Source organism: Myxocyprinus asiaticus, chromosome 42 (assembly GCF_019703515.2).
Source record: "Myxocyprinus asiaticus isolate MX2 ecotype Aquarium Trade chromosome 42, UBuf_Myxa_2, whole genome shotgun sequence".
Classification (NCBI taxonomy): Eukaryota; Metazoa; Chordata; class Actinopteri; order Cypriniformes; family Catostomidae; genus Myxocyprinus; species Myxocyprinus asiaticus.
The window spans coordinates 34,233,880-34,261,535 of record NC_059385.1 but is presented as its reverse complement, the minus strand read 5'-3'; the positions used below and the strand labels follow the sequence as shown (position 1 = coordinate 34,261,535).

General features: G+C 38.1%; 1 protein-coding gene across 4 annotated transcripts; it reads right to left on the bottom strand.

Moving 5' to 3' along the window:
- Positions 1-2,784: 2,784 nt before the first annotated feature.
- On the bottom strand, positions 2,785-27,546 carry dcp2 (decapping mRNA 2). Of its 4 annotated transcripts, none has more exons than XM_051683312.1 (12): positions 27,254-27,546; positions 26,100-26,251; positions 25,788-25,915; positions 25,556-25,654; positions 25,271-25,423; positions 25,029-25,141; positions 22,574-22,669; positions 22,374-22,481; positions 20,047-20,161; positions 15,660-15,740; positions 15,532-15,583; positions 2,785-3,059 (listed from the first exon to the last, which is right to left on the bottom strand). In XM_051683312.1, the coding sequence occupies exons 1-12, from the start codon at positions 27,304-27,306 to the stop codon at positions 2,800-2,802; spliced, it is 1,410 nt and encodes a 469-aa protein (XP_051539272.1). In that variant the 5' UTR covers positions 27,307-27,546; the 3' UTR covers positions 2,785-2,799. The 4 variants fall into 4 exon arrangements, with proteins under 4 accessions (XP_051539272.1, XP_051539273.1, XP_051539274.1 ...); XM_051683314.1 differs by lacking the exon at positions 2,785-3,059 and adding an exon at positions 3,237-4,389 and having other exon boundaries at positions 27,254-27,539; XM_051683313.1 differs by lacking the exon at positions 22,374-22,481 and having other exon boundaries at positions 27,254-27,542.
- Between the last annotated feature and the right edge of the window lie 110 nt (positions 27,547-27,656).

Below are 27,656 nucleotides of genomic sequence, written 5' to 3'. Positions count from 1 at the left end.
AGGTTTCTTTGACAGTGGCCTTCAGCTCATCTGCATTTTTTGGTCTCTTGTTTCTCATTTTCCTCTTGACTATACCCCATAGATTCTCTATGGGGTTCAGGTCTGGTGAGTTTGCTGGCCAGTCAAGCACACCAACACCATGGTCATTTAACCAACTTTTGGTGCTTTTGGCAGTGTGTGCAGGTGCCAAATCCTGCTGGAAAATGAAATCAGCATCTTTAAAAAGCTGGTCAGCAGAAGGAAGCATGAAGTGCTTCAAAATTTCTTGGTAAACAAGTGCAGTGACTTTGGTTTTCAAATAACACAATGGACCAACACCAGCAGATAACATTGCACCCCAAATCATCACAAACTGTGGAAACTTAACACTGGACTTCAAGCAACTTGGGCTATGAGCTTCTCCACCCTTCCTCCAGACTCTAGGACCTTGGTTTCCAAATGAAATACAAAACTTGCTCTCATCTGAAGAGGACTTTGGACCACTGGGCAACAGTCCAGTTCTTCTTCTCCTTAGCCCAGGTAAGACACCTCTGACATTGTCTGTGGTTCAGGAGTGGCTTAACAAGAGGAATACGACAACTGTAGCCAAATTCCTTGACACATCTGTGTGTGGTGGCTCTTGATGCCTTGACCCCAGCCTCAGTCCATTCCTTGTGAAGTTCACCCAAATTCTTGAATCGATTTTGCTTGACAATCATAAGGCTGCGGTTCTCTCGGTTGGTTGTGCATCTTTTTCTTCCACACTTTTTCCTTCCACTCAACTTTCTGTTTACATGCTTGGATACAGCACTCTGTGAACAGCCAGCTTCTTTGGCAATGAATGTTTGTGGCTTACCCTCCTTGTGAAGGGTGTCAATGATTGTCTTCTGGACAACTATCAGATCAGCAGTCTTCCCCATGATTGTGTAGCCTAGTGAACCAAACTGAGAGACCATTTTGAAGGCTCAGGAAACCTTTGCAGGTGTTTTGAGTTGATTAGCTGATTGGCATGTCACCATATTCTAATTTTGTGAGATAGTGAATTGGTGGGTTTTTGTTAAATGTGAGTCAAAATCATCACAATTAGAAGAACCAAAGACTTAAACTACTTCAGTCTGTGTGCATTGAATTTATTTAATACACGAGTTTCACAATTTGAGTTGAATTACTGAAATAAATGAACTTTTCCACGACATTCTAATTTATTGAGATGCACCTGTATATAGGAAGAAAACACTGCATGCCGGCGCTGCACATTAACAATCAGATCACCTGGTTACCCCACACCTGGGATCGATTAAGAGAGAAAAAAAAAAAAAACCCCACACGCTCCACACACACACTATACGGCCAAGGCGGCAATCATGGGGGACATATTTCGCTTTTCAATTTCCTGGAAAAGAGCGCGAGCTGCAGAAAAACTTATGACACTAAACGACATTGATAACAGCCAGAACAAACATTTATCATAAATTCAAAATAACACATTCCAGTGCTGGATCGGCAATGAAAACTCCAACTCAAGAACGGGAGATGTTTAACACATGAAATGAGAAATATAACTAACTGAAGTTACACATTTAGACACCACACAAAATATCATCGGTGTTATTTTGGGAATCATTTATGGAGCTTGGATGTCCTCTATTGGACATTTCTTGTCATTGCCACTCATTACATATACACATTATGACACAGTTTTCTATTATTTTTGCATTTCAGTTGATATTTTTATTATCTTTTCTTTATATAAAAAAGACATATGTTTATTAACAATACACTTTAAAAACCAAGCTTGCCAAATACCTCAAAACATGTGAATACACAAAAAGGAATGATATTTAATGCATTGCCATGGCAACAGTATTTAAGATATCAACAATCCCTTCAGAATTTTAAACATGCACTGTCTTGACATTATTCTAAAATCTTTTGAAGCAATTCAGGTAAACATAATAGGGATATTTCAAAGTCTGTTAAGTGTCACACTTCCTTCTGCCAATTGGTGGCGCTATGGCCGTGACCCACAATAGCCACATCAATATGATCAGCCTGCAAGCACAAACATTTGGCTCAATTTTTATGTAAAATTACGCCATGCATGCAGAATATGAGACATTTCCTTATTCCATTTTTTTTTTTTTTTTGACGTTATTTTTAAATCGCTTTGCCATGGCAACACCGTTTGATATATCAAATCCCTTTGCAATTTAGCATCGTCAATGTCTTAGCATGATGTCGCCAACATTTGGTACCTGTAACATAAAATACCTGGGAGGAGTATATCAAATTCCTGAGCATGCATTTTTCAAACAATCCATAATGGCCAACTTCCTTTTGGGCAGAGCTTATGAATGTCAGCGCGAAAGTTGTCCGGCTTCAGGAGATCTATACGTGTACAAAGTTTGGTGACTGTAGCTCAAAAGGGATGTGCTACATAGGCCTCTGAACACGCCCATGTTCTAGGTGGTGCCACCGCAGAGCCCGCCCCCCGTAACTTTGCCACGCCCTAATGGCCAGCGACTATGATGTGTGTGCAAGCTTTCAAGAGTTTTCACGCATGTTATGTACCCCAAAAGTACCGAAAACCTTGGCGGGAAAAAAAAAAAAAAAAAAAAAAAAAACGCATCAGAAAACATCCCTGCCTCCCTTTCTAACTAAAAAAAGAAAAAAGGAGAAAACAAAAGGTCAAACAAAATGGCACCCACCTCCCTACTACCGTTTATTAATTACTATTTACACTTTAAAAAAAATAAAAATTAAAGCACTGTAACAATTTAAGTGAACGATATCACCCTCAACCTGTAATTGACAGGTTACTTACAACAATGTCCTCCTCCTCCTCCTCCTACTCCTACTACTACTCCTACTACTACTACTACTACTACTCCTACTACTCCTACTACTCCTACTACTCCTACTACTCCTCCTCCTCCTCCTCCTCCTCCCGCCTGGACCGTGGGAAGTGAAGCTCTCTGTAGTGTGGCACTGCCATGGCTTTATACCAGTCGTCCTATCCCAACAACCAATCACGACAACAGAATGGTTAGCAGCCATTAGTGACAGCAGCTGAAGGCAGTCTGTGAAGAGAGAGAAAGAGATGGAACAAGGACACACACACACACACACACCTGGGACGTAACATTATAGATGGAAAGCAAACAGTATTTAAGCTTATAAGCAATGGGTGCATCTGTGATAAAAACCTTATTTCATTGCCAAAATGAACAAAAGAGAAAAAGGCAACAGACCATCACTTCTTTAATAAAGTGTCTTTATTTATCAAAAGAAAATCACAAGGAAAACAGACCATAGATAATGTGGTTACATGAATTATGTTGTTGAATTGTAAACTGAGTTGCCAAAGACATTTTTTTTTTATTTCTTTTTATATATATATATATACTTAAACACATGAAGGGTGGGGAAAAATTCACAAATGTAAAATTTGAGCAGCAGTTAAAGAATGATAAAAATATAAACGCCTTTATAATAATAATAAAAAAAATGATCAGACATGTACACAAAAACAGCTTCAGGGCATAGACAGGAAAACCAATGACATATCAGGGAAACATGTATGAAATATTGTTCAAACAGCAATTCAAACACTTGTTTCACTAACAACAGATGCATGAATGTCATCTGTGAATGTCAAAATAAGCAGATGTTTTACTGACTGGAGTTGTACTGCTTCTGCGAGACATTATGCAAGCATGCTTTCCTCATTAAACAGCTTCTGAAACTAGCCAAGTTGAAATTCATCAAATTTTACACAGCAAAAGAAAGCTAACAATGTACTGAGATAAATTCAGCCATAGAAATAAAATTTCCATGTGACTTAAGTTCACAATGAAACCACAAGAGTTGAGCTACAATATGCACTTCTTCAGATGCTCTGACTCGATTCAAAACCCTTTACAACTGCTAATGGAATATAGTAACTTGTTTTATGGACAAACCAGTTAGTTTCTCTACGGATTAAAAAAACAATATAGTTTACCAATACCACATTCTTTTGAATGACGTGAAACATTTAGATTTATCATGATGCTTTCTCATGTTTAAGTTTTTAATTTAAGTTTTAGCATAAATATATAGTCTACTCAAACAATAGCAATTTCTGATTCAGGTTACTATAAACTGACATTTGTGTGTAAAAAAGGAATTTTTTTTGCAATCTTGGTCCAACACACAATACATCTCATTGTACCTTGGGTAAATTTGCTCCATCAGATCTTTTAAAACAGAGGGATTGAGCAACAGAACTTCAGGAGTCAAAGCAGGATTTCATGATGGCCTCCCTGTCGAATTTGAAGCTGAGGAACGACTGCGAGGATATGATGTAATCAGAGTCCCCATAACACATGCTCGTCTGTCCATTATAGACATATACATTACCAGTTACATCTGGGGAAACAAGTTGCAAGTTACATTTTAAATTCAAAAACATTAAAAATAAATTCTATTTTTAACATACACCCACATTACAAAAATAAACAATGTTGAAACATTTTGTAACAATATGTAGTGGTTCAATTAGGCCTGCCTGAAATATTGACTAATTGTGATGATTTTGGTGGCAACATCAAATTAAGCAACATAATTTATTGCATGAGGCAGTACATTTCCTAAAGATTCAGACTGAATGTTTTCATAGTCTAAGGGTACGTTTACATGACAACGATGTACTAAAAACGAAGAGATTTTCCTTTGCGTTTTTGAAAAGTTTAGTGTACAGACGACAACGTTGTCAAAAAGATCCCCGTTCACACGGATCCACAAAAATGACTAAAAATGCTGTATTACGCATGCCAGGCCAGTAGTTGGTGATGTCACTTTGTAAAGAAACACTACGTGCCTGTGCACATAAGCATTCTTCCACAGAGTGGTGAATACAAACAATGAAGATGGAGAAAGCGTCGAGCAATTTTGTCTGGACGGACGATGAGGTTGCTTTATTACTACAATTATTTTGTTGGAGAAGCGTCAATAAACTCAAAATCTTGAGCAGCACAAACACAGTCCTGCAGTCCACCATTGTAGTTTTGAATGTCTCGTGCATTATTTTGAAGTACTGCGTGCATGCCTATAGACTGAACTCTCAAGATTATTCAATAAACTCTTCTCATTTTTACCATCACTTCGTCTCCTGCCTTCTTCTGTATTCCCCCTGCTGACTCTTGGGCTGGTAGGAGAGTGAGTTAACATAAGCTGTTGATGTTGACTGGTTTTGGATATCAGAGACAACTCTGATATATGGATATCTTCTGACGGAGACAGATGTCTTGTGTGCACTGGATCTAACATTGTTTTCATATTCTAAGCATATCATTGAATACTGTACATGGCATCACATCTCTGTCTATAGGCTATATACATAAGCAGTGGGTGAATGAAATGCAGGGTAAAGGTACATCAAATAAAATTAAGTAAATAAATTTAAAATACAAATAAATTTTTCCCATCTGAATCCTTACATTAAAGATGTAAATGTAATATGCGTGCGCATGATGTCATCGTTTTCACAAATTCGCGTTTTTGTATGTTTACACGGAAACGATAACGGCATCATTTTCAAAAACTTGCACTTTGAAACCCGTTTTCAAAAGTTTGCGTTTTCTGGCCCCAAAACGCTTTTAGTTGAAAATGTTGTTGTGTAAACGGCCCCTAAATCTCTAGTTTTTTACATTTTAGTAGCAAAAAATGGTATTAGGATTCGATTAATTTCTGTGAATCACTCAAAGCTGTTTGTTTTAATGGATCAAGAATTCTATCTTGATCTTTTTAGTTCCACGTCTTCGTCGACTGATGAGGATCTTAGTAACTTTGTGGAACCATTAGAACTTCCTAAATTAACAGCTGAGCAAAAAAATTCTTGATTCTGAGATAACCTTGGAGGAGCTTGGCAAGGTAATTAAGGCCTTACCTACAGGCAAGGCTCCAGGGCCAGATGGCTTTGCCGCTAAGTTTTTTTTAGATCTTATGCTACAGAATTGGCTCCACTTTTGCTAGAAGTTTAAGGAATCATTAAAGAATGGAAAGCTTTCGCCAACCATGACGCAAGCCCGGATCAATCTGATTCTTAAAAAGGACAAAGATCCAAGCGAGTTCATATTGCGATCCAAATTACCATCCAATTTCTCTGATCCAGCTAGACATTAAAATATTGTCAAACATTTTGGCTAACTGATTTAAGTTATGACATCTCTTATACATATAGATCAGGTAGGGTTTAATCGGGGCCGTAGCTCTTCTGATAACATTAGGCATTTCATCAATATCATGTGGTCAATGGCGACTCACTTGATGCCGAAAAAGCGTTTGATATGGTAGAATGGGATTATCTTTTTAAGATTTTGGAAATGTATAGGTAAAAGAATACTTTTCTTGGTTGGATTAAGTTACTTTATAGACACCCGGTAGCGGCGGTACAAACGAATGGATTCATTTCAGATTATTTTACTCTGGATAGGGGCACCCGGCAGGATTGACCTCTTTCCCCATTATTGTTCTGTCTGGCCCTGGAAACATTAGCAGCTTATGCGCCACATAAGAAAGGAGGATGATTTTCCAGGGGTGGTGGCAGGGAGTTGTGGCGCATAAGCTTTTGCTTTACGCAGATGATAATTTATTATTTGTCTCAGACCCTACTAGATCTATGCCTTGCCTCCACAGAATTATTCATTCCTTTTCTAAGTTCTCGGGATACAGAGTTAATTGGTCTAAATCCGAAGCTTTTGCTCCGACAGCGTACTGCCCGGTAACGGCTTTTCAGCCAGGCGCCTTCCAGTGGCTCAAACAGGGCATTAAGTATTTGGGTATTTTATCCCAGCAAATCTGTGTGATTTAGAGTTAATTTTGACCCTTTAATAAAAAGGTTTGAGCGATGTGGGCAGGTGGGCTTCATTACATTTATCTGGGATTGGGAAGGTTAATGTTATTAAAATTAATTTTATTCAAAAAAATCAACTACCTGCTACAGTCTCTCCCTATAGATGTCCCCCTCTCTTATTTCAAGCAATTTGATAGCATAGCGAAGTCCTTCATTTGGAATGGGAACTGTCCCAGATTACATTTCAGTAAGTTGCATAGGCCGATTGACAAAGGTGGGCTAGGCCTACCAAAATTTTGTTTTATTATTATGCATTCGGTCTCAGACATTTGGGTCATTGGTCGCTTCCACCTGAGAGAGCCCCTCCTTGGTTTTGTATTGAACAGGAAGTTCTTTCCCCATTTCGGCATTGCAAAGCCTTTCTATCAAATTAACCAGAGAAGTTACACCCTGTTATCTCGCATTTGCACTCGGTATGGACAAAAGTGTCCAGAGTGTTTAATTCGGACATTTATTTAAATGTTGCCGAGCATATGGCTGAACCCAAAATTTTGTAAGAATAAGTCCCCTTTCTGCGGGTCAGAGTGGATTGTGAGGGAGGTTAATACACTCGGTGACCCATATGAGAATGTACATTTTAGGATTCCCAGATCTCAGTTCTTGAGGTATTTACAGCTGCGTCATCTGCTCTGTACTATTTTTTGGAGTAGCATACACTCCCCTACAGCGGCAGATACTCTGAGTGGTGATTACTGCTTTTGGAAAAAGGACGAGGCATCAGTGTATTACTCCCTGCTATTTCAGTGTTTGGGAGACAGAGCTTTAACTTCTATCATGAGATTATGGGAGAAAGATTTAAACTTGGTATTGGGGGGGGGGGGGGTCATGTGACACCATGCAAGGAGCAGACGTGTGAGCGGCGAGCTCTGCGCACTTTGCTGAATTTTTGATTATTCTCATGTTATAATCTGGTGAAATTTGATACACCCAGTTACACATTTGCCCTTTGTTGCAAAACATGGCAAAGATCCTTGGGCTCTGGAGACATTAAGAGACACTTACGTGTTCAGGATGAAAGCCCCGACAGGCCTACAGACCGGGGACTTGATTTGGATGGCGTGGCGGGAGAAGGAATCCAGTGTCAGTTGTCCAACATGTCGGTGATGTTGACGAAGATTCTTGCTGACTTGGAGGATCTCGCTGTAATATGTCGATCGAATACGGCGATGGAAATAAAATTCTCTGAGTTAGGTACAAGAGTGACTGATTGTGATTTTTTGGAATCTTCGGAGAGGGAATTAACCGCTAATCCACCCGTGACCAAAGTTGATCGCGAGCTCACAGAGTCCCAGCTCACAGATCTGCTGAGGGAGACAGGCCCCGATCGATTCTGGCCAGATTTCTGAGATCATCCGATAAAGATCTTGTGTTGCGCCAGGCGAGGAGCAAAGGGAAGCTTTCTTGAAAGAACCATAATATTTTCTTGTTCCCGGACTTTGCAAGTTCAACAAGAGAGAAACGCGATCGGTTCAAGGAATGTAAGAAACTCTTACATCAGAAAAAGATCTCGTTTGCTCTGTTTCCTGCCAAACTGAGAATAGAAATGAAGGTCGGTTGCAAAGTATTTACATGTCCAAATCTGGCAAAGTCTTTTATAGAATCAGTGACTGAGTTAACCACTGGATGTTTCTCATGTGAGTGGGTCTGACTCACTGTACTTACTCTTGAGGAAGCTGGGCGACATTTTGGGTTTTTTGTGTTGGCTCCGCCAAGCGGCTGGAGCTTGTTTTGTGAATAACACTTTTCCTTAAAGAAACTTTTGCATTGATGAAATATTACATTTGCATTGAAGTTCCCGGACAGATTGAGAGTGGACACCATGGATGACCGCAAAATATCTACATGCTGCTCACACAAAGGATGTCTTTTATAAAGTTGACGGATTGTGTAAGTCATGGTATATACTTTTATGCAGCCTCCGAGTGAATTGACTCGATCATCCGGGGAACCGGGATGCCGGTTTTGTTTCTTTTTGTATTGGTTCCACCTAGCGGCTGGAGCATGTTCTATTGAATAACACTCCTTTGGAACAGCTGTGGATTAATCTGTTCGTTCTTCGTGCTTATTCCTCCTGCTGGCTGTAGTTTGTTTTGTTGAGTTTTTTTTACGAGACTTTGGAATGATTACGTCATCCGTTGAACCCATAACAGCTGCACTGAACATTCGTTTGTCTGTCCGAGGAATCTGAATGGTTTTATATCAGCTGGAATTTGTTTTGTGGAAGATCACACCTTTGAGACAGTTCTGTGAATGAATCTACACATTCTTTGTGTTCATTCTTCCTATTGACTGGGTTTATTTTACAAAGTATTTTCTGTTATGTAATGTTGTCGTGGGGGCTCGTGGTCGTTCATGGACCTTTTGAGTTTAGAGGGATTGTCGCCGGTTGGCGCTTTCGTGCGCGGGGTTAATGCGCACGTTTTTCTTTTTTCTGTTTTGTTCGGGGGGGATGTGCGGGGGTTGATTGTTTCACTAATGGGGAATGTGGTCTGTCTAATTTTGACACACAATTTATTTTTTCTACTATTTCAAAATGTCAAATGTTAATGAGTGTATTATCTTGCTCCACATGGAATGTAAATGGGTTGGGGCACCCCATAAAAAGAAAGAAGGTTATTTCTTTTCTTAAACGTAAGAAATATGATATAATGTTTCTTCAAGAAACACATCTCTCCCCGCAGGAAGCTGAAAAATTTGGGAAGATATGGGGTGGACATGTTTTCTTTAGTGCTGGCTCAAATAAGAGCAAGGGAGTCATTATATTGGTAAATAAACATCTACAATTCAAATGTCTCAAACAGATTAAAGATAAATTAGGAAGAGTAATTATTGCGTTAGTTGAAATTCAAGGGCAAAGGTTGATTTTGGCTAATATTTACGCACCTAACGTTGATGATCAAGGCTTTTTTTATAGATCTTGAAGGGATGTTGCAAGCCGCTGGCACCCCTCATGATATAATATTTAGAGGAGACTTTAATCTTTTGATGGACTCAGTCCTTGATCATAGTGAAGCAAAAGTGTGCAAGCCCCCTAGAGCAACATTGACGCTTCACAGGATGTGTAAAAATCTTGGTCTTACAGATATTTGCAGACTTTTGAACCCATCTGGTAGGGACTATACATTTTTTTCATCAGTCCATAAGATTTATTCTAGAATAGATTTTTTTTTTATATATCCAAATCCCTCATTTCATCTGTTGTTGATTGCGCAATTGGAAATATCTTCGTCTCAGATCATGCTCTGGTGAGTTTAAAGGTGTTGCCATATACAGAGAAAAAGAAATCATATAGTTGGCACCTTAATGTGTCCCTTTTGCAAAATCCTGATTTCCAACAAATGTTAAAGACTGAAATCAGTGTTTATATGGAGACCAACTGGTCCTCAGTATCCTCTGTGGGTGTGGCTTGAGAGGCAGTTAAGGCATTTCTTAGGGGTCGGATCATACAGTATGCCTCATTCATCAAAAAAATCCAAAAGCACAAGAACTTGGAGTTGGAAGGAAATATTAAAAGTGCTGAGGCAGAGCTGAAGCGCCGTATGTCATCTGATGGCCTCAGAGAATTGACCCGATTGAAATATAGATATAATACTATTTTGTCACGGAAAGTGGAGTTTTGGTTATTCAGGGCAAGACAGTCATACTTTAAGTCGGGTGACAAAGCAGGAAAACTTTTGGCTAGATATATATAGCAGAGAGAGACTTTTTCTATCATTCCCTCAGTGAAATCTGCTTGTGGTGAAATATTTACCACAGCTATTGATATTAATAATGCCTTTAAAGAGTTCTATCTTGATCTCTATGGTTCCACGTCTTCATCCACTGATGAAGATATTAGGAACTTTGTGGAACCATTAGATCTCTCTAAACTGACGACTGTGCAAAAAATTCTCTTGATTCTGAGATAACCTTGGAGGAGCTTGTTGAGGTAATTAAAGCCTTGCCTACAGGCAAGGGTCCGGGGCCTGACGGCTTTTCCTCTGAGTTTTTCAAATCTTATGCTACAGAACTGGCTCCACTTTTGTTAGAAGTTTATACTGATTCATTAAACAATGGAAAGCTTCCGCCAACCATGACACAAGCCCGGATCAGTCTGATTCTAAAAAAGGACAAAGATCCAAGCGAGTGTAAAAGTTACCGCCCAATTTCCCTGATCCAGTTAGATGTAAAAAATGTTTCCAAAATTCTGGCTAATCGATTATGTAAAGTTATGACATCACTTATACATATAGATCAGGTGGGGTTTATTCGAGGTCGTAGCTCTTCTGATAACATCAGGCGTCTCATCAATATCATGTGGTCAGTAGCGAATGATCAATCTCCGGTTGCTACCATCTCTCTTGATGCCGAAAAGGCATTTGATATGGTAGAATGGGATTATCTTTTTAAGATTTTGTAAAGGTATGGGTTCGGGAGTACATTTATTGGTTGGATTAAGTTACTTTATAGACACCCTGTAGCAGCGGTGCAAACAAATGGGTTAATTTCAGATTATTTTACTCTGGATAGGGGCACTTGGCAGGGTTGCCCTCTTTCTCCATTATTGTTCTGTCTTGCCCTGGAACCATTAGCAGCCGCGATAAGAAAGAAGGATGATTTTCCAGGGGTGACGGCGGGAGGTGTGGCGCATAAGCTTCTGCTTTACGCAGATGATATTTTATTATTCGTCTCCGACCCTACTAGATCTATGCCTTGCCTCCACAGAATGATTAACTCCTTTTCCAAATTCTCAGGATACAAAGTCAATTGGTTTAAATCCGAAGCTTTGGCTTTGACAGCATACTGTCCAGTAACAGCCTTCCAGCCGGGTGCCTTCCTGTGGCCCAAACAGGGAATTAAGTATTTAGGAATTTTATTCCCAGCACATTTGTCTGATTTAGTCAGAGTTAATTTTGATCCCTTAATAAAAAGGTTTTCGAATGATGTGGACAGGTGGGCTTCATTACACTTATCGATAATTGGGAAGGTTAATGTTATTAAAATGATTTGCATTCCAAAATTTAACTACCTGCTACAATCTCTCCCTGTAGATGTCCCCTCTCTTATTTCAAGCAATTTGATAGCATAGCGAAGTCCTTCATTTGGAATGGTAAACGTCCCAGGTTAAATTTCAGTAAGTTACATAGGCCGACTGACAAAGGTGGGTTAGACCTACCCAAGATTTTATTTTATTATTATGCATTCAGTCTTAGACATTTGGTTCATTGGTTGCTTCCACCTGAGAGAGCTCCTCCCTGGTTTTGTATTGAAAAGGAAGGTCTTGCCCCATCTCGCCACTGCAAAGCCTTTCGGTTAAACTAGCTGGAGAGGTCAAGTCGCACCCCGTTATTTTGCATTTGCACTCGATATGGACAAAAGTGTCCAGAGTGTTTAATTCTGATATTTATTTAAACGTAGCCTCGAGCATATGGCTGAACCCTAAACTATGTATTAATAAGTCCCCTTTCTGTTGGTCAGATTGGATTGTGAGGGGGGTTAATACACTTGGTGACCTGTATGAGGGTGGAGTTTTGAGATCTTTTGAAAATTTGATTCAACATTTTGGGATTCCCAGATCTCAATTTTATAAGTATTTACAGCTGCGCCACCTGCTCTGCTGTTTTTGGGAGTAGAATACACCCCCCTAGAGCGGCAGATACTCTGGAAGTGGTGATGGTCATGAGGCATCGGTGTATTACTCCGTTAATTCAGAGTCTAGGGACGGAGCTTTAAATTCTCTCAAAAGTTTATGGGAGAAAGATTTAAACGGTATTGGAGGAGGAAGTGTGGGCAAGGATTCTAAAAAACAAAGTCTGCATCTAGAGATGCAAGGGTTCACCTTATGCAATTTAAGATTTTACATAGATTTTATTGGACCCCCTCTAGATTGTATAGGCTTGGTCTTAAGGACACACCCATCTGCTGGCAATGCCATACTGAAAATGGAGACACCATCCATGTTTTTTTTGGGGTGCCTTAAGATCCAAGAATTTTGGCTGAAGGTGCAATGTTTTGTGTGTGATGTGTTGGGCACTCAGGTCTCGTTCTGCCCCAGACTCTGTATTTTGGGAGATAGGGAGGTCATGGATTTGGTAGACAAGTACATGAAGGACTGGGTTTTGACCAGTGTAATGACTGGTAGGCAGGTTATTTTGAGGAGTTGGAAGTCAGATGGAGCACCCTCGTTCCCGGAGTGGTGCGCGGAGATGGGGAAGGTGGCTGCCTTTGAGGAGGGGTCGAGCATTAGGATGGGGATTAGGGAATCTTACAATAAGAAATGGGGCAATTATTTAGCATTTTGAGGGAATCTCGAGGTGGGGCAGTGGAGGTAGTAATTTAAAGTTTAGTTTTTTTTTTTTTATTATACTTGATTATTGTATGTTATTTTATGTTGTTGTTTTAGTTTTGTGTGTGTGTGTGTCTATATTCTATTGACCACAGGGGTGTTCGTAGGGGGGTCAGGGTGGGTTGAGAATTTGGTAGGGGGAGGGGATATAGTGGGGGTTTAATGTTTAAAGTTTTTGATTCATTATATAGATGTTGTATTTTTTGTGTTAATTTATGAATCAATAAAAATATTAATAACAAAAAAAACTTGGTATTGGAGGGAGTGTGGGCTTGGATTCTAAAACACATCAAGTCTGCATCTAGAGATGCAAGGGTTTGCCTTATGCAATTCAAGATTTTACATCAATTCTATTGGACCACCTCTAGATTGTATAGGCTTGGTCTTAAAGACACACCCATTGCTGGCGATGCCAATCAGAAGATGGAGACACAACCCATGTTTTTTGGTGGTGTGTTAAGATCCAAGAATTTTGGTTGAAGGTTTAGAGTTTTATGTGTGACGTATTGGGCACTCAAATTGCATTTTGCCCCAGACTCTGTATTTTAGGCGATGGGGCGGTAATCAATATAGGGGATAAACACATAAAAAATTGGGTCCTAACCAGTGTTACGATCGGCAGACAGATTGTTTTAAGGGGATGGAAGTCGGCTGGAGTGCCCTCATTTCAAGGGTGATGCACGGAGATAGGGAGGGTGGCGGCTTTCGAGGAAGTTTTATGTAGAAGGCTGGGGAACTTGGACTCGTTTGATGGGAAATGGGGCATCTATTTGGTGTTCTTGGAGGGCTCTCGGGGAGGGGCGGTGGAGAGAGGAGTATAGTTTTAAATGTGTGTGATTATTATGATTGGTTTTTGTGTGCGTTTATACTCATGTGTGACCACGGGGATGTTCGTTGAGGGTCAGGGTGGGGTTGGGGATTGGGAGGGGTAATAGTGGTGGTTAACTGTTGATTGTGAATATACAGTTGTGCTCAAAAGTTTGCATACCCTGGCAGAAATTGTGAAATTTTGGCATTGATTTTGAAAATATGACTGATCATGCAAAAAAAAAAAAAAAAAAAACTGTCTTTTATTTAAGGATAGTGATCATATGAAGCCATTTATTACCACATAGTTGTTTGGCTTCTTTTTAAATCATAATGGTAACAGAAATCACAGAAATTCTGGCAGTTGTGGCTGAAATCTTTCTTGGTCTACCTGACCTTGGCTTGGTATTAAGAGATTAATTTTCCACTTCTTAATAAGTGATTGAACAGTACTGACTGGCATTTTCAAGGCTTTGGATATCTTTTTATATCCTTTTCCATCTTTATAAAGTTCCATTACCTTGTTACGTAGGTCTTTTGACAGTTCTTTTCTGCTCCCCATGGCTCAGTATCTAGCCTGCTCAGTGAATCCACGTGAGAGCTAACAAACTCATTGACTATTAATACACAGACACCAATTGCAATTTAAAAAGCCACAGGTGTGGGAAATTAACCTTTAATTACCATTTAAACCTGTGTGTGTCACCTTGTGCGTCTGTAACAAGGCCAAACATGGGTATGTAAACTTTTGATCAGGGCCATTTGGGTGATTTCTGTTATCATTAGCATTTAAAAAGGAGCCAAACAACTATGTGATAATAAATGGCTTCATATGATCACTATCCTTAAATAAAAGACAGTTTTTTTGCATGATCAGTCATATTTTCAAAATCAATGCCAAAATTTGCAAAAATGCACACAATTTCTGCCAGGGTATGCAAACTTTTGAGCACAACTGTATGTTTTGCTTTTCTTTGTTAATTGTATGAATCAACAAAAACTGTTAAATCAGAAAAATGACTTTTTTCAAATAGTGATGATGCTGTTTTTTTACATCAGTAATGTCCTGACTATACTTTGTGATCAGTTGAATGCCACTTTGGTGAATTAAATACCAATTTCCTCCCGAAACAGCTAAATCTATACATTATTCCAAACTTTTGGCCGCCAGTGTATTTCAAATGTTTCTGTAAAACGTGTGTGTAAATATTGCTGTTTATTACCATGTATTAGTGCATATAAATTAAAATTATTAAATATCCTTGCTTGGGTCCAAATACTAGATTTTTACTGTACTACTTCTTGCATTAAACATTTTTAATCTACTTGGCAAAAATGTCTTGAAAATAATGGAAAAATAGGGAAGAAATATATTTTAAAGCCCTGCCAGTGCAAACAGATATTGAATATCTTAAATGAAATAAAAAATAAAAAAATTAAAAAGAAAATGTTGCTTTAGCTTTATTGCCCAGCCCTATTTCTAATGCAATTGTATAAGATGTATTAAATATCATTACTTAAGTACCTGTGTCAAAATTATCCTGCAGTCTTCTGGGTTGAAGTTTCTTGTCATCTTTCTACAAGACAATGTAGTGTTAGAAAGCTATACCTGTCACTATAAATGTATAGTAAATGGGTGTATGAGGGACTCACCTGCTGGTGACTGACACCGTTAGCTCTTTTTTTCATATTTGGAGAGTCCTGGTGTCTCTTTCCATTGCCTTTCACATGATTCTGCAAAAACAGAAGCATTCACTGAAGCAGCAATTAACAGACCTCTAAAAGACATCCAGCATGACTGAACATGTATATATGAACTCACTTAAGGTCTAAGATTAGGTCACTCAGCTCTGAACAGAACAAACTGTAAGAGTCTAATTTCAACATAAAACATCAAGAGGGCAATAGCGTTCTCAATCCTAAGGAATTTCATGATTCCAGTTCTGATGCAGATTCATCTTAATGGTTCCTGTTCCTTAACAAATTTGTGTGCTTTTGAGAAATAAATATTTGAAATAAATGCAATTAATATTGGAATTGCTGCCCTCAGCAGCTTGCTCATTTAATTTTTTTAACATAACAGATTCTTGCAAAAGGTGTTTACAGACTAATCAAGATATTTAATTTATATTCCTTTTTATATATACACAGTGCATTCAGAAAATATTCAGACCCCTTAATTTTTTTTTTCACATAGCCTTATGCTAAAATGCTTTAAATATATATATATATTTTTAATCAATCTACACTCCATAACCCATAATGACAAAGCCAAAAAAAAAAAAAGATTTGATAACTGCAAATTTATTAAAAAGAAGAAACTGAAATATCACACTGACATAAGTACTCAGACCCTTTGCTATGACACTTGAAATTTAGCACAGGTGCATCCCATTTCTCTGGATCATCTTTGATATGTGGTTTCTACACTTTGATTGGAGTCCACATGTGGCAAATTCAATTGAGTGGACATGATTTGGAAAGGCACAGACCTGTCTATATAAGGTTTCACAGTTGAAAATGCATATCAGAGCAAAAACCAAGCCATGAGGTCAAAGGAACTGCCTGCAGAGCTCAGGAGACAGAATTGTGTCGAGGCACAAATTTTCAGCTGCATTGAAGGTTCCCAAGAGCACAGTGGCCTCCATAATTCTTAAATGGAAGAAGTTTGGAGCAACAAGGACTCTTCCTAGAGCTGGCTGCCTTGCCAAACTGAGCAATCGGGAGAGAAGGGCCTTGGTAAGAGAGGTGACCAAGAACCCAGAGGTCACTCTGCTTGAGCTCCAGAGATTTTGTGTGGAGATGGGAGAAACTTGCAGAAGGACAACCATCACTGCAACACTCCACCGATCTGGGCTTTATGGCAGAGTGGCCATACGGAGATAAAAGCCTGCTTGGAATTTGCAAAAAAGCACCTAAAAGGACTCTCAGACTGTAAGAAACAATATTCTCTGATGAAACAAAGATTGAACTGTTTAGCCTCAGTTCCAAGCGTCATGTCTGGAGGAAACCAGGCACTACTCATCACCTGTACAATACCATCCCAAACAGTGAAGCGTCATGGTAGCATCATGCTGTGGGGGTGTGAAAATGGCTGTCCACTGATGGTCCCCATCCAACCTAACAGAGCTTGAGAGGATCTGCAGAGAAGAATGGCAGAAAATCCCCACATCCATGTGTGCAAAGCTTGTCGCATCATACTAGGTTTGCGCGGTTTACCGGTACTAACGGAGTATCGTGATACAAAAAAAATAAAATAAATAAAAATAATGAAAATGGTACGATATCACCTTGTTTCTAATTTCGGTACCATATTACATTATGCTGTCATTGCAAAATTATATGAGATGTGACAAATTTGAGATGAAATCAATGACAATTTGAAAAATAAAATACCTCTGGATATGGCCAAGTGTGACCATTAAAAAGCATAAGGTTGTCATTTAACATGTACTGCATGCTACAGAATGAAGAGGTGCCGCTCTGCTCTCTCTTTTGATTCACACACACAAATTCAACACACACTGCTGGTGCTTAATTTTCATGCAGTGTGTTTAGAGTATAAATGGCTGTTAACACTTAAATGAACTCCTCGGGTGCAGCTCGGATATTTCAGCTCTAGAGTAGCAACGGGATTATCCCAGCATTAATGGGAAGCTTGATATAACTAACCCATAAAAACAGGAAGAACTCAAAGGTCTGTCAAAATACAAGTCCTGCTAACATGAAAGCTCTATTCAAATGGATGTGTGAAATTGAAGATAAAAAAAAATTAATATTCAAAAAGTAGCAATAATACTCATAATATCAATTATTTAGTATTAAATGGTTGTGTTTATTATTATTATAATTATGCAGTTCTTTTAATGAAGTCATTTGTGTAATTTCATAAAAAATCTGAGGTTTTTTTATTTGTTGATTATAGTATCGATTTAGTATCGATACCGAGGTACCAGGGCTGGTATCGTACCGAAGCCAAACTTTTGGTATCGGAGCAACCCAAAATTACTTGAGGCTGTAATCGCTGCCAAAGGTGCTTCAACAAAAGTACTGAGTTAAGGGTCTGAATACTTATGTCAATGTGATATTTCAGTTTTTTCTTTTTAATAAATTTTGAAAAGTTATCAAAAATCTGGTTTTTGCTTTGTCATTATGGGGAATGCAGTGTAGATTGATGTAAATTAAAAAAAAAAAAAAAAAAAAGGCATTTTAGCATAAGGCTGCGACATAAAATGTGAAATAAAATGAAGGGGTCTGAATACTTTCTGAATGCACAGTGTATATATAAAACACCCCTAATTACAACAATACTCATAATGTGCATCTTTAACAACACCTCATTTCAACAACCATAGCAAAATTACTCTGATTTAAATCTAAAAAGCCTAGGTAGACACAACACAGTAACAATTCTGGGTTAATTTAGAGTCGGACATGATTAAATGAATAATTTGTGGTTCAGTAAGTTATCTACTAAAAAGATGCTGCTGACGAGAGTTGTTTGGGTGGTAATGCTGTATGTTTTGCAGTGAAGATTCAAAAGAACATTTGTGAGTCTGTGTGCTTCTTATATGTTGCAGTGCTGTTGAACAGTAGTGGAGAAAACACAAAGTATTTTAGTACAGTGTTGCGTCTGCATTGGTGGAAGAATGCATATTCGGTCCTCAGTTCCCAAACCTAATCAAATGAATGCTTATCCATCTGTTTTTAAAGTATATCATTTTTTTTTTGGTACGTTTATCAAAATATTTATAAACAGGCTCAACGCTAAGGATTTGTTCTACTGGCCCGATTGGGCCATTGCTTCAGATTTTACTTGTCCTGCCAAAATTTTCAGTGGCCCAACACAAAAAAGAAAAAGATCTGTTTTTACCATCATGACATTAAAAATGTGTCTGAAGCTAAATATTTTTTATATATATTTAAGACAATTTCCCCAAAATTGTATCACATTTATAATTTGCAAGATTATATGCCTTATGTACACCATATAAGTGCTTTAAAGATATGAATTTATAAACACATGATACATAAATATGGTTCAGCCATCCTGCCATTAACACATGTTTTTCAGCAAAGAGTTCAGTGGAACAAATGATGGGTTTTCAGTCACCTGTTTAGTCAAGCCATCAACTTTTGGGCATGTGTAATGTTTTCACAAGCAGGATCAAGGATTTAATCATGGAGTTAAAGTTTTGATTAGGTAAATATTAGGTCTAATCTATAAATTAAGAATGTGGATATAAACATGAAATCAGACAACTTAAACAAGACCAAGACTGACTGATACACAAAGCACAAAAACACATGTACAGTCCAGAAATGAGAAATGTAACAGGTGTGTTATGAGGATGATGTAAAGTAGACTCTCTAAAAAAAAGACACTTGGAACAAAATGAGGACAGTTCCCCGAGAGTGCGCTTGGTGTCTGCATGCAACTGTGACTCGCCACGCCCAGTATATTATGCGCACGCTCAATATAATCACACTCGCTCAACTCCCGAGTGTTCGGTTAGAAGACAGTGTTCGCTCAGTGTAATTTTTGTGCTCTCTCACTTGTTGTCTGCTTGCACTAACATTAAAAGTGCAGTACTGGCCCAATCGGGCAAATGACAGTTCTAGCAACTGGCCCGAATCTCTCTCTCAGTCATTGGGCAGTCCTTATTGTCGAGCCCTTATAAAACTCCTACTTACATGCTAACATTCTTCTACTTGCCATGTGAATGAATGACAGTGAATGACTGACAATGCAAATCACTCTGCAGATATTTCAGATCTAAAATCAAGCAAATGTCAAGGTTTTCATGAGTAAACTATTGTTTTGCTTCATTTACTGATTGGCAAATGGATACATCTAGTCAAGGATATTTTGTAAACTACTTACAACTAGTAATTTTTGACATACTTTTTCATATTGTAGTTAGTTGTTGGCATAATATTACACTGTTTGGATACAAAAGCAACCACCATAAAAAAAAAATGTCTGTAAAAAATTGGTTTTAATTAGGTACATGCATCACTCTAAGAGGTGCACGCTTACCTTGGGTTTAAGCACATCTAATAATTCACTCTGGGCAGTTTGTTTTTGCTTAGACCAGCCCTCACCCGACCCTGGCAATGCTTCCACCAACATCTGAGACTTTCTGGGCTTAGAACTGAGCAGAGGAACAAAAACAAAACACTTGTAGTATTCTTATATAAGCAGGGGTATGAAATGAACTTTTTTGCCCACCAGCCACTTTTATTTTTCGAATTCAGATACAAATGTTTTTTTTTTTTTTTTTATTATAATTCAAACATATAAAACTCACACAGTACTGTTCAAAAGTTTTAGGCACCTGAGGGGGAAAGAAAACTGTTAAAAGAGAATGTTATCAACCCCCCCCCCTTTGAGCTTCTTGAGGAAAGTTTATAAAAATTATAATATTGGTCAACAACATAGACTGAAATGTGGCATAATGTATTTTTTTTTTTTTTACTATGTTAAGTTCCAAATAAAGAGAAAATTATGAGGAAGAATTTGGCAGTATTAAATTCACTGACTGGATTATCCAAAAAATAGGCATTACAATATGGTTAATGTATTATTCGTGATTTTCCAATTTTTTTACTATAACATCCAGAGGTTTTTTTTACTATTACTAACATCACGATATAAGATTTTGTTCATATCGCCCACCCCTACTTTCCACCATTTTGAATTTTAATATAAATCGTTGTATCTTCTGAACTCTTTGTCGAACATAAATAAAAATTAGTACGTGTCATCGAAATAATGTCCTGAGGGAACCTGAAAAGCTTGAAAACAGCACCACCGATAGTTCAAAAGAAAATGGTCCATTTAACATGCTATATGTTACATGCATCTTTAATTTTAAAGATGTGTGTTGTGAAAGGCGCTATACAAAAAAAATGACTTGACTATATGCTATTATAGCTCATCATGCTAATCATTAGCATGCTAACTGTAGGCTATTTTACCTTTTAAGGCTGTTATTTGTAGGCAACATTAGCTTAGCATGCTAATCAGTTAGCATGCTAACCAACGCTTTTGTGTGTTGACTCTTAACTTGTCATATCTCTTTGCCATTGTTGAGGTGTGTCAACTGAGTGGCCTAGTGGTCAAAACATTGGACTAAGGATCAAAAGATTGGAAGTTCGAATTTAGCAAAGGAGGATTTTAAAATGTTTACTTCTGTTCACCTCTGAGTCTTCATGTTGTGCTTACTACAATGTAAGACATACTTCTCTGCATAATTCCTGCTTCAATTCAAAACTACTACGCTGTAACAACAACAACATTTTCTCATCACTCGTTATGTACCATATTTTCCAGATGTAAAGTTGCACCTGGTCAAAATAGCGTTGTTGAGAAAAAAGAAACACATAAATCTTTTCTGTGAAAAAGTCACACTGATAGAGATTGCATGTGGCAGGCATTAGGATCCGGAAGCAGCCGCCCGACTTCCCTTCATACCCTCAGTAGCATCTCAACATTTGCTCAGTGAAGATAACCTCAGGATCTACGCAATCGCATCGTATGTATCAAGGTGTTTTGGGGCTTGTTTTAATTGAGAGCATCATCTTTAAGTAATCATGTGAAACAGATTTTCATATTATGTTTGTTTCATGTAAAAACATGACAAAATAAGCCACATTTGTTTAAAATATTTAACTATGCTGTATACAAACAAACAGCTTTTAGTCGGCGAGTAAGAAAATATGGCTGATGTATTTAATTCATTCATTAATGTTAGCGACTGTCTGTGGATGCTTTTGATATTTGCAACCCTCTTTGCTATGCACCAATTATCCTGTTTACTGACTGAAACGTCATTTTGTGGGCATGTGAGAAGTTGTGTTTGACAGCAGTCTAGAGTTTGTTAGAACAATAATGTTATGATGGGATAGAATGTTAAAACTGGTTGCATAAAGTACTTTGTACTTTTACTATCCATTTTCTTCAGCATTTGCATTTCTACTACAATCTCATGAACACCCTAGTTCTCTCACAATCCCCAAGCATCTGACTGATAGGACCCATTTTGTGTGTGGAAAGAGCTGGGTCAGTTTTAAAATATTTTTCTGAAAAACACAACTGGACCTCTCTAAAACTATCACTGGTCGATGGATGCCTACATCACAATATGTTGCACCAAAACTTACATTTCCGCACCTTTTTGTTTGCATGATTGCACCTTTTTGTGAGCATCATATTTGCAAACTATGGACCCTTTTCACTGACTGTGATGATGCATTTCCATCTTATTTAGCAGCTTAAATCTATTTGCAATTCTTTTATTATTTAGTATAACTTAATACTTGGTATTATATTACCCTGGAAGCAAAAAAAAAAAAAAAAGTTACCACAGCTGCAATGAGGTTTCTAACACAGTTGCAGAGGAAGTGACAGAACATTTCTCTCTTCTGACTGCTGTAACCCAAAGCTCTCTATTCTTTTCTTCTTTTGGACAGCTGTGAAAGCGTAATAGTGATTTTTTTATTTTGCTATTGTATGGACATACAAAGGTGAAGAGGGTGAATGTATATTATGGCAATAATCATACCGGAATGGTTTGGACGGTGTGCTGCCATTGGATGCCAAATCCTCATCACTGCTCGTTGATTCTCCTTTGTGTTTGGCTATCCACTCTTTGAGCTGCCTACAGACAGGCATATTACACTTTAATTTTACTTGATCCAAACAACAAACAAAAAATACAACCATTAATCATTTTAGATGTGATTAAAAAGAATAGTTTAAAATGTTTAATTCTGTCACTATTTTCTCAACCTCATGTCATTCCAAACGGTAAGGATTTTCTTCTGCAGAACACAAAAGGAAAAATGTTGATGTTGTTTGCGGATTTCCATACAATGGCAGTTGATAGTGACTCACTATAAAGCTCAAAAAGCACCCAAAATTGTCATAAAAGTGGTCCATGCGACCCATGCATTTACATGTCTTTTTAACACGTATTATGTTTCAGCGAGAAAGAACACGAAACATATTTACAGGTGCATCTCAATAAATTAGAATGTCATGGAAAAGTTCATTTATTTCAGTAATTCAACTCAAATTGTGAAACTCGTGTATTAAATAAATTCAGTGTACACAGACTGAAGTAGTTTAAGTCTTTTGTTCTTTTAATTGTGATGATTTTGGCTCACATTTAACAAAAACCCACCAATTCACTATCTCAAAAAATTAGAATATGGTGACATGCCAATCAGCTAATCAACTCAAAACACCTGCAAAGGTTTCCTGACCCTTCAAAATGGTCTCTCAGTTTGGTTCACTAGGCTACACAATCATGGGGAAGACTGCTGATCTGACAGTTGTCCAGAAGACAATCATTGACACCCTTCACAAGGAGGGTAAGCCACAAACATTCATTGCCAAAGAAGCTGGCTGTTCACAGAGTGCTGTGTCCAAGCATGTTAACAGAAAGTTGAGTGGAAGGAAAAAGTGTGGAAGAAAAAGATGCACAACCAACCGAGAGAACCGCAGCCTTATGAGGATTGTCAAGCAAAATCGATTCAAGAATTTGGATGAACTTCACAAGGAATGGACTGAGGCTGGGGTCAAGGCATCAAGAGCCACCACACACAGACGTGTCAAGGAATTTGGCTACAGTTGTCATATTCCTCTTGTTAAGCCACTCCTGGACCACAGACAACGTCAGAGGCATCTTACCTGGGCTAAGGAGAAGAAGAACTGGACTATTGCCCAGTGGTCCAAAGTCCTCTTTTCAGACGAGAGCAAGTTTTGTATTTCATTTGGAAACCAAGGTTCTAGAGTCTGGAGGAAGGGTGGAGAAGCTCAAAGCCCAAGTTGCTTGAAGTCCACTGTTAAGTTTCCACAGTCTGTGATGATTTGGGGTGCAATGTCATCTGCTGGTGTTGGTCCATTGTGTTTTTTTGAAAACCAAAGTCACTGCACCCGTTTACCAAGACATTTTGGAGCACTTCATGCTTCCTTCTGCTGACCAGCTTTTTAAAGATGCTGATTTCATTTTCCAGCAGGATTTGGCACCTGCCCACACTGCCAAAAGCACAAAAAGTTGGTTAAATGACCATGGTGTTGGTGTGCTTGACTGGCCAGCAAACTCACCAGACCTGAACCCCATAGAGAATCTATGGGGTATTGTCAAGAGGAAAATGAGAAACAAGAGACCAAAAAATGCAGATGAGCTGAAGGCCACTGTCAAAGAAACCTGGGCTTCCATACCACCTCAGCAGTGCCACAAACTGATCACCTCCATGCCACGCCGAATTGAGGCAGTAATTAAAGCAAAAGGAGCCCCTACCAAGTATTGAGTACATATACAGTAAATGAACATACTTTCCAGAAGGCCAACAATTCACTAAAAATGTTTTTTTTATTGGTCTTATGATGTATTCTAATTTTTTGAGATAGTGAATTGGTGGGTTTTTGTTAAATGTGAGCCAAAATCATCACAATTAAAAGAACCAAAGACTTAAACTACTTCAGTCTGGTGCATTGAATTTTTTTAATACACAAGTTTCACAATTTGAGTTGAATTACTGAAATAAATGAACTTTTCCACGACATTCTAATTTATTGAGATGCACCTGTAAGTTATTTTCCATTTATTTTTTTCCCACCACATTCATGGGTGCATGAGAGATGCTCGTTCAGGTGTTCACAAGCCACTGAGAAGCTTCTCTCATGCACTCATGAACACTCAAAGGACAGATATGATGGCAAGATTTTCAATGAAAAATAAACTGCATTTCAGTTTGCCTCTTACCAAAACCTATCACATGTCTTCAGAAGACTTGGAATATGATCCACTGGGTCTTTTTTAAGCTTTAAATTGAGTAAATACCAACTGCCCTTGTAAGGAAATATGCAAACTGAACATCCTTTAAAATGTTTCCACTTGTACCACAGAAAAAAGTCATACAGGTTTGGATCAACAAGGGTGAGTAAATAATGACTAAGTTTTTATTTCTGGGTGAACTATTCTTTTAATGATACAAAAAGAGAGGATGTACCTCATAAATGGAATAGCCATGAAAAACTTATTTGGAGCCAGTCCAAGCTTGGATTTAGGAGTCATATCATTCCTGTGACAAGGCAGCTTGTCCACTGGGAACCATTCAATGTTCTAGGAGGAATCAAGAGAGCAGAGAAATTAAATTAAATGTCTTTAACATCAAACACATGTGCTTCTATATAGGAAAAAAAAATAAAATAAATAAAAAATAAAAAAAAGAGCATTAAGATAAATATACACCCGTATTTCCTTTCTGGTCTTGGGGTTAAACTTTGTGTCCTTAGGAACTCCTGGAATAATATACAATCGAGCCAACTGATCTGAAATTCTCTGTTCAATATATGTCTTTTTGCAGATCCGGTCCCGGATATCAAAGCCTGTCTCCTCCAAAACCTGCAGTAGAAATGAAACACATCAGATTTGCAAAATGGCAGATTTTGCAAATCTGATCTTAACTGATCTTAAAATATTTCAACAGATATCAAAGCAACAGTCACATTTCCAAGCTAATAGAAGTTAGCATACTTCTCTCACAGCACAGTCATGGAAAGCCTCATCTTCATTTACTTTCCCTTTAGGAAATCCCCAGCCAGACTTGGCCAAATAGCCTTGGACTAGCAACACCTTCAGATAAAATAAAGATTCTAAATAATTACATTTTTTTAATCTTTAAAATAAACTGTGATAAATAGTGATAAATATAGAAATACATGAAGGATCTGTCATTATGTAATGCATCTAGCAGCTGTGTTCTCACATTGTCAAGTGTTTCATCAAGAATAATTGCCCCAAATGTGGGTACACCCATCTTATACTCTTTCCACTGCTCTAAAACCTTCTGAACATCCTCTCCTTGGGGCAGCAGGAATGGACAGTGATTAAAAAGTGATTATAAAGTTAAGGAGACACCCAGAGAAAACCAACAAATCACTGAGACTTTTTGAGTTATTTTTTACCCTTGGAATTTCTCACAAAACCGAAACTTTCAAGGGCTATTGAATTGAACAAATTCAAAACTCTGGCATGTGTATGCTTCTGATGAAAATAATATATAATCTCTTTAGGATATCAGCCTTGGCAAAGTCCCTTATCCCACACTGAGGTAATCCTGGTGAATTCTGCAAACAGAAATCCAGGTAAAACCAATGGGCAAGCTCAATCTGGAAGCAAACTCTGATTGCATTGTCCCTCTCTTCACTAGGGATATGAAGAATGAAGCGACTACAGGAGACAATACAAAAACATTCATTAATAAATAATACAACACTAGATACATAAAGCCAACTTCAGTGAATGGCACATTTAAAGGGATAGTTCACCCAAAAATTAAAATTCTCTCATCACTTGCTCACCCTCATGCCCTCCCAGATGTGTTTGACTTTCTTTCTCCTACTGAACACAAACAGATCAGTAATTAAGTACTTTTTACTTCAAATCTTAACTTTAAAACAGCCCTCCTAAGCACTCTTCTCTTGTAAGGGTTCTTCTTTTGTGCATATCGCCACCTACTGGGCAGAGATGAGAATTTACAGTAAAAAATTACTTAAATATTGATCTGTTCTTACCAACACCTATCATGTCCCTTTTGAAGACATGGATTTACCCATTGGAGTCATATGGATTATTTTTATGCTACCTTTATGTGATTTTTTTGAACTTCAAAGTTTTGGACCCTGTTTACTTACATTGTGTGAACCTAAAGAGCACAGATATTCTTAAACTCTTTGTGTTCAGCAGATGAAAGAAAGTCATACACATATGGGATGGCATGAGGGTGAGTAAATGATGAGAGAATTTTCATTTTTGGGTGAACTATTCCTTTTAGGGTGATTAAGAATCTGATCAGTTCTTATTATATAGTAGCCTAAGACTGTGTTCTATACAACTACTGTTTTGAAACAAAAAATACCAACAACAATACTGTATATCATCCTCAGACGGTTGACTGACTATAACATTTCTCTCTCCGGGTATCAAAACCTAGTGAGTTGCATTTTGGGCATCATAGATTCCCAAAATTGCAACTGACTCGAAATGCTCCCATTATGCTAAACTACAGCTGAACGACGCTTTAAATGAAGGCAGCGAATAGTCTCAATTTACATGACGGTGTAATTAAAGATAGATCCGTGTTCATAAACCAATCGAACTCACGTAGATTAATATTTAGATTTTAATAACTAATAACACACGGTCGCATATGAATTCAAGCTCTCTGTTAACCTGCAAAGGTCGTCCAGTACGCCGTTGGGGATCTCCCATCTTTTTGACTCCATGTTAAGGGTAAAAACATACCGAACAAGCAAAACTAGTGCGGTAAAAACAGCACAAAGCTACTACACTTGTGTGCTTTACATTTATAATACGTCACTACAGTGCATGACCTTGTCCTATTCAAGCACTTAAAAAAACAGAGGACGCAATGCTACGAAATAATAACGACGACACTGTTGCTAGCATGCTAATCAGCTAAAAATACAGAGCGCCGCGCAAATTCATGAACACCCCCTGTGATTGGGCGGGGTTAGAGGCAGCGGCCAATAACAGAGCGTAGAAACTATGCCCCAAGTACTCTTAACCAATCACCAAACGTTCTACATAATTGACATAATCAAGAGCTAATCAT

Bases quoted from the DNA above. Each gene is read 5' to 3' on its own strand.
- dcp2 (XM_051683312.1), bottom strand. From the start codon at position 27,306: ATGGAGTCAAAAAGATGGGAGATCCCCAACGGCGTACTGGACGACCTT. The intron at 22,670-25,028 runs GTACATCCTCTC...GCCTGTCTGTAG, and splicing joins ATGGCTATTCCATTTATGAG to GCAGCTCAAAGAGTGGATAG. The intron at 20,162-22,373 runs GTAACTTTTTTT...TCCTCTGCTCAG, and splicing joins GAAACCTCATTGCAGCTGTG to TTCTAAGCCCAGAAAGTCTC.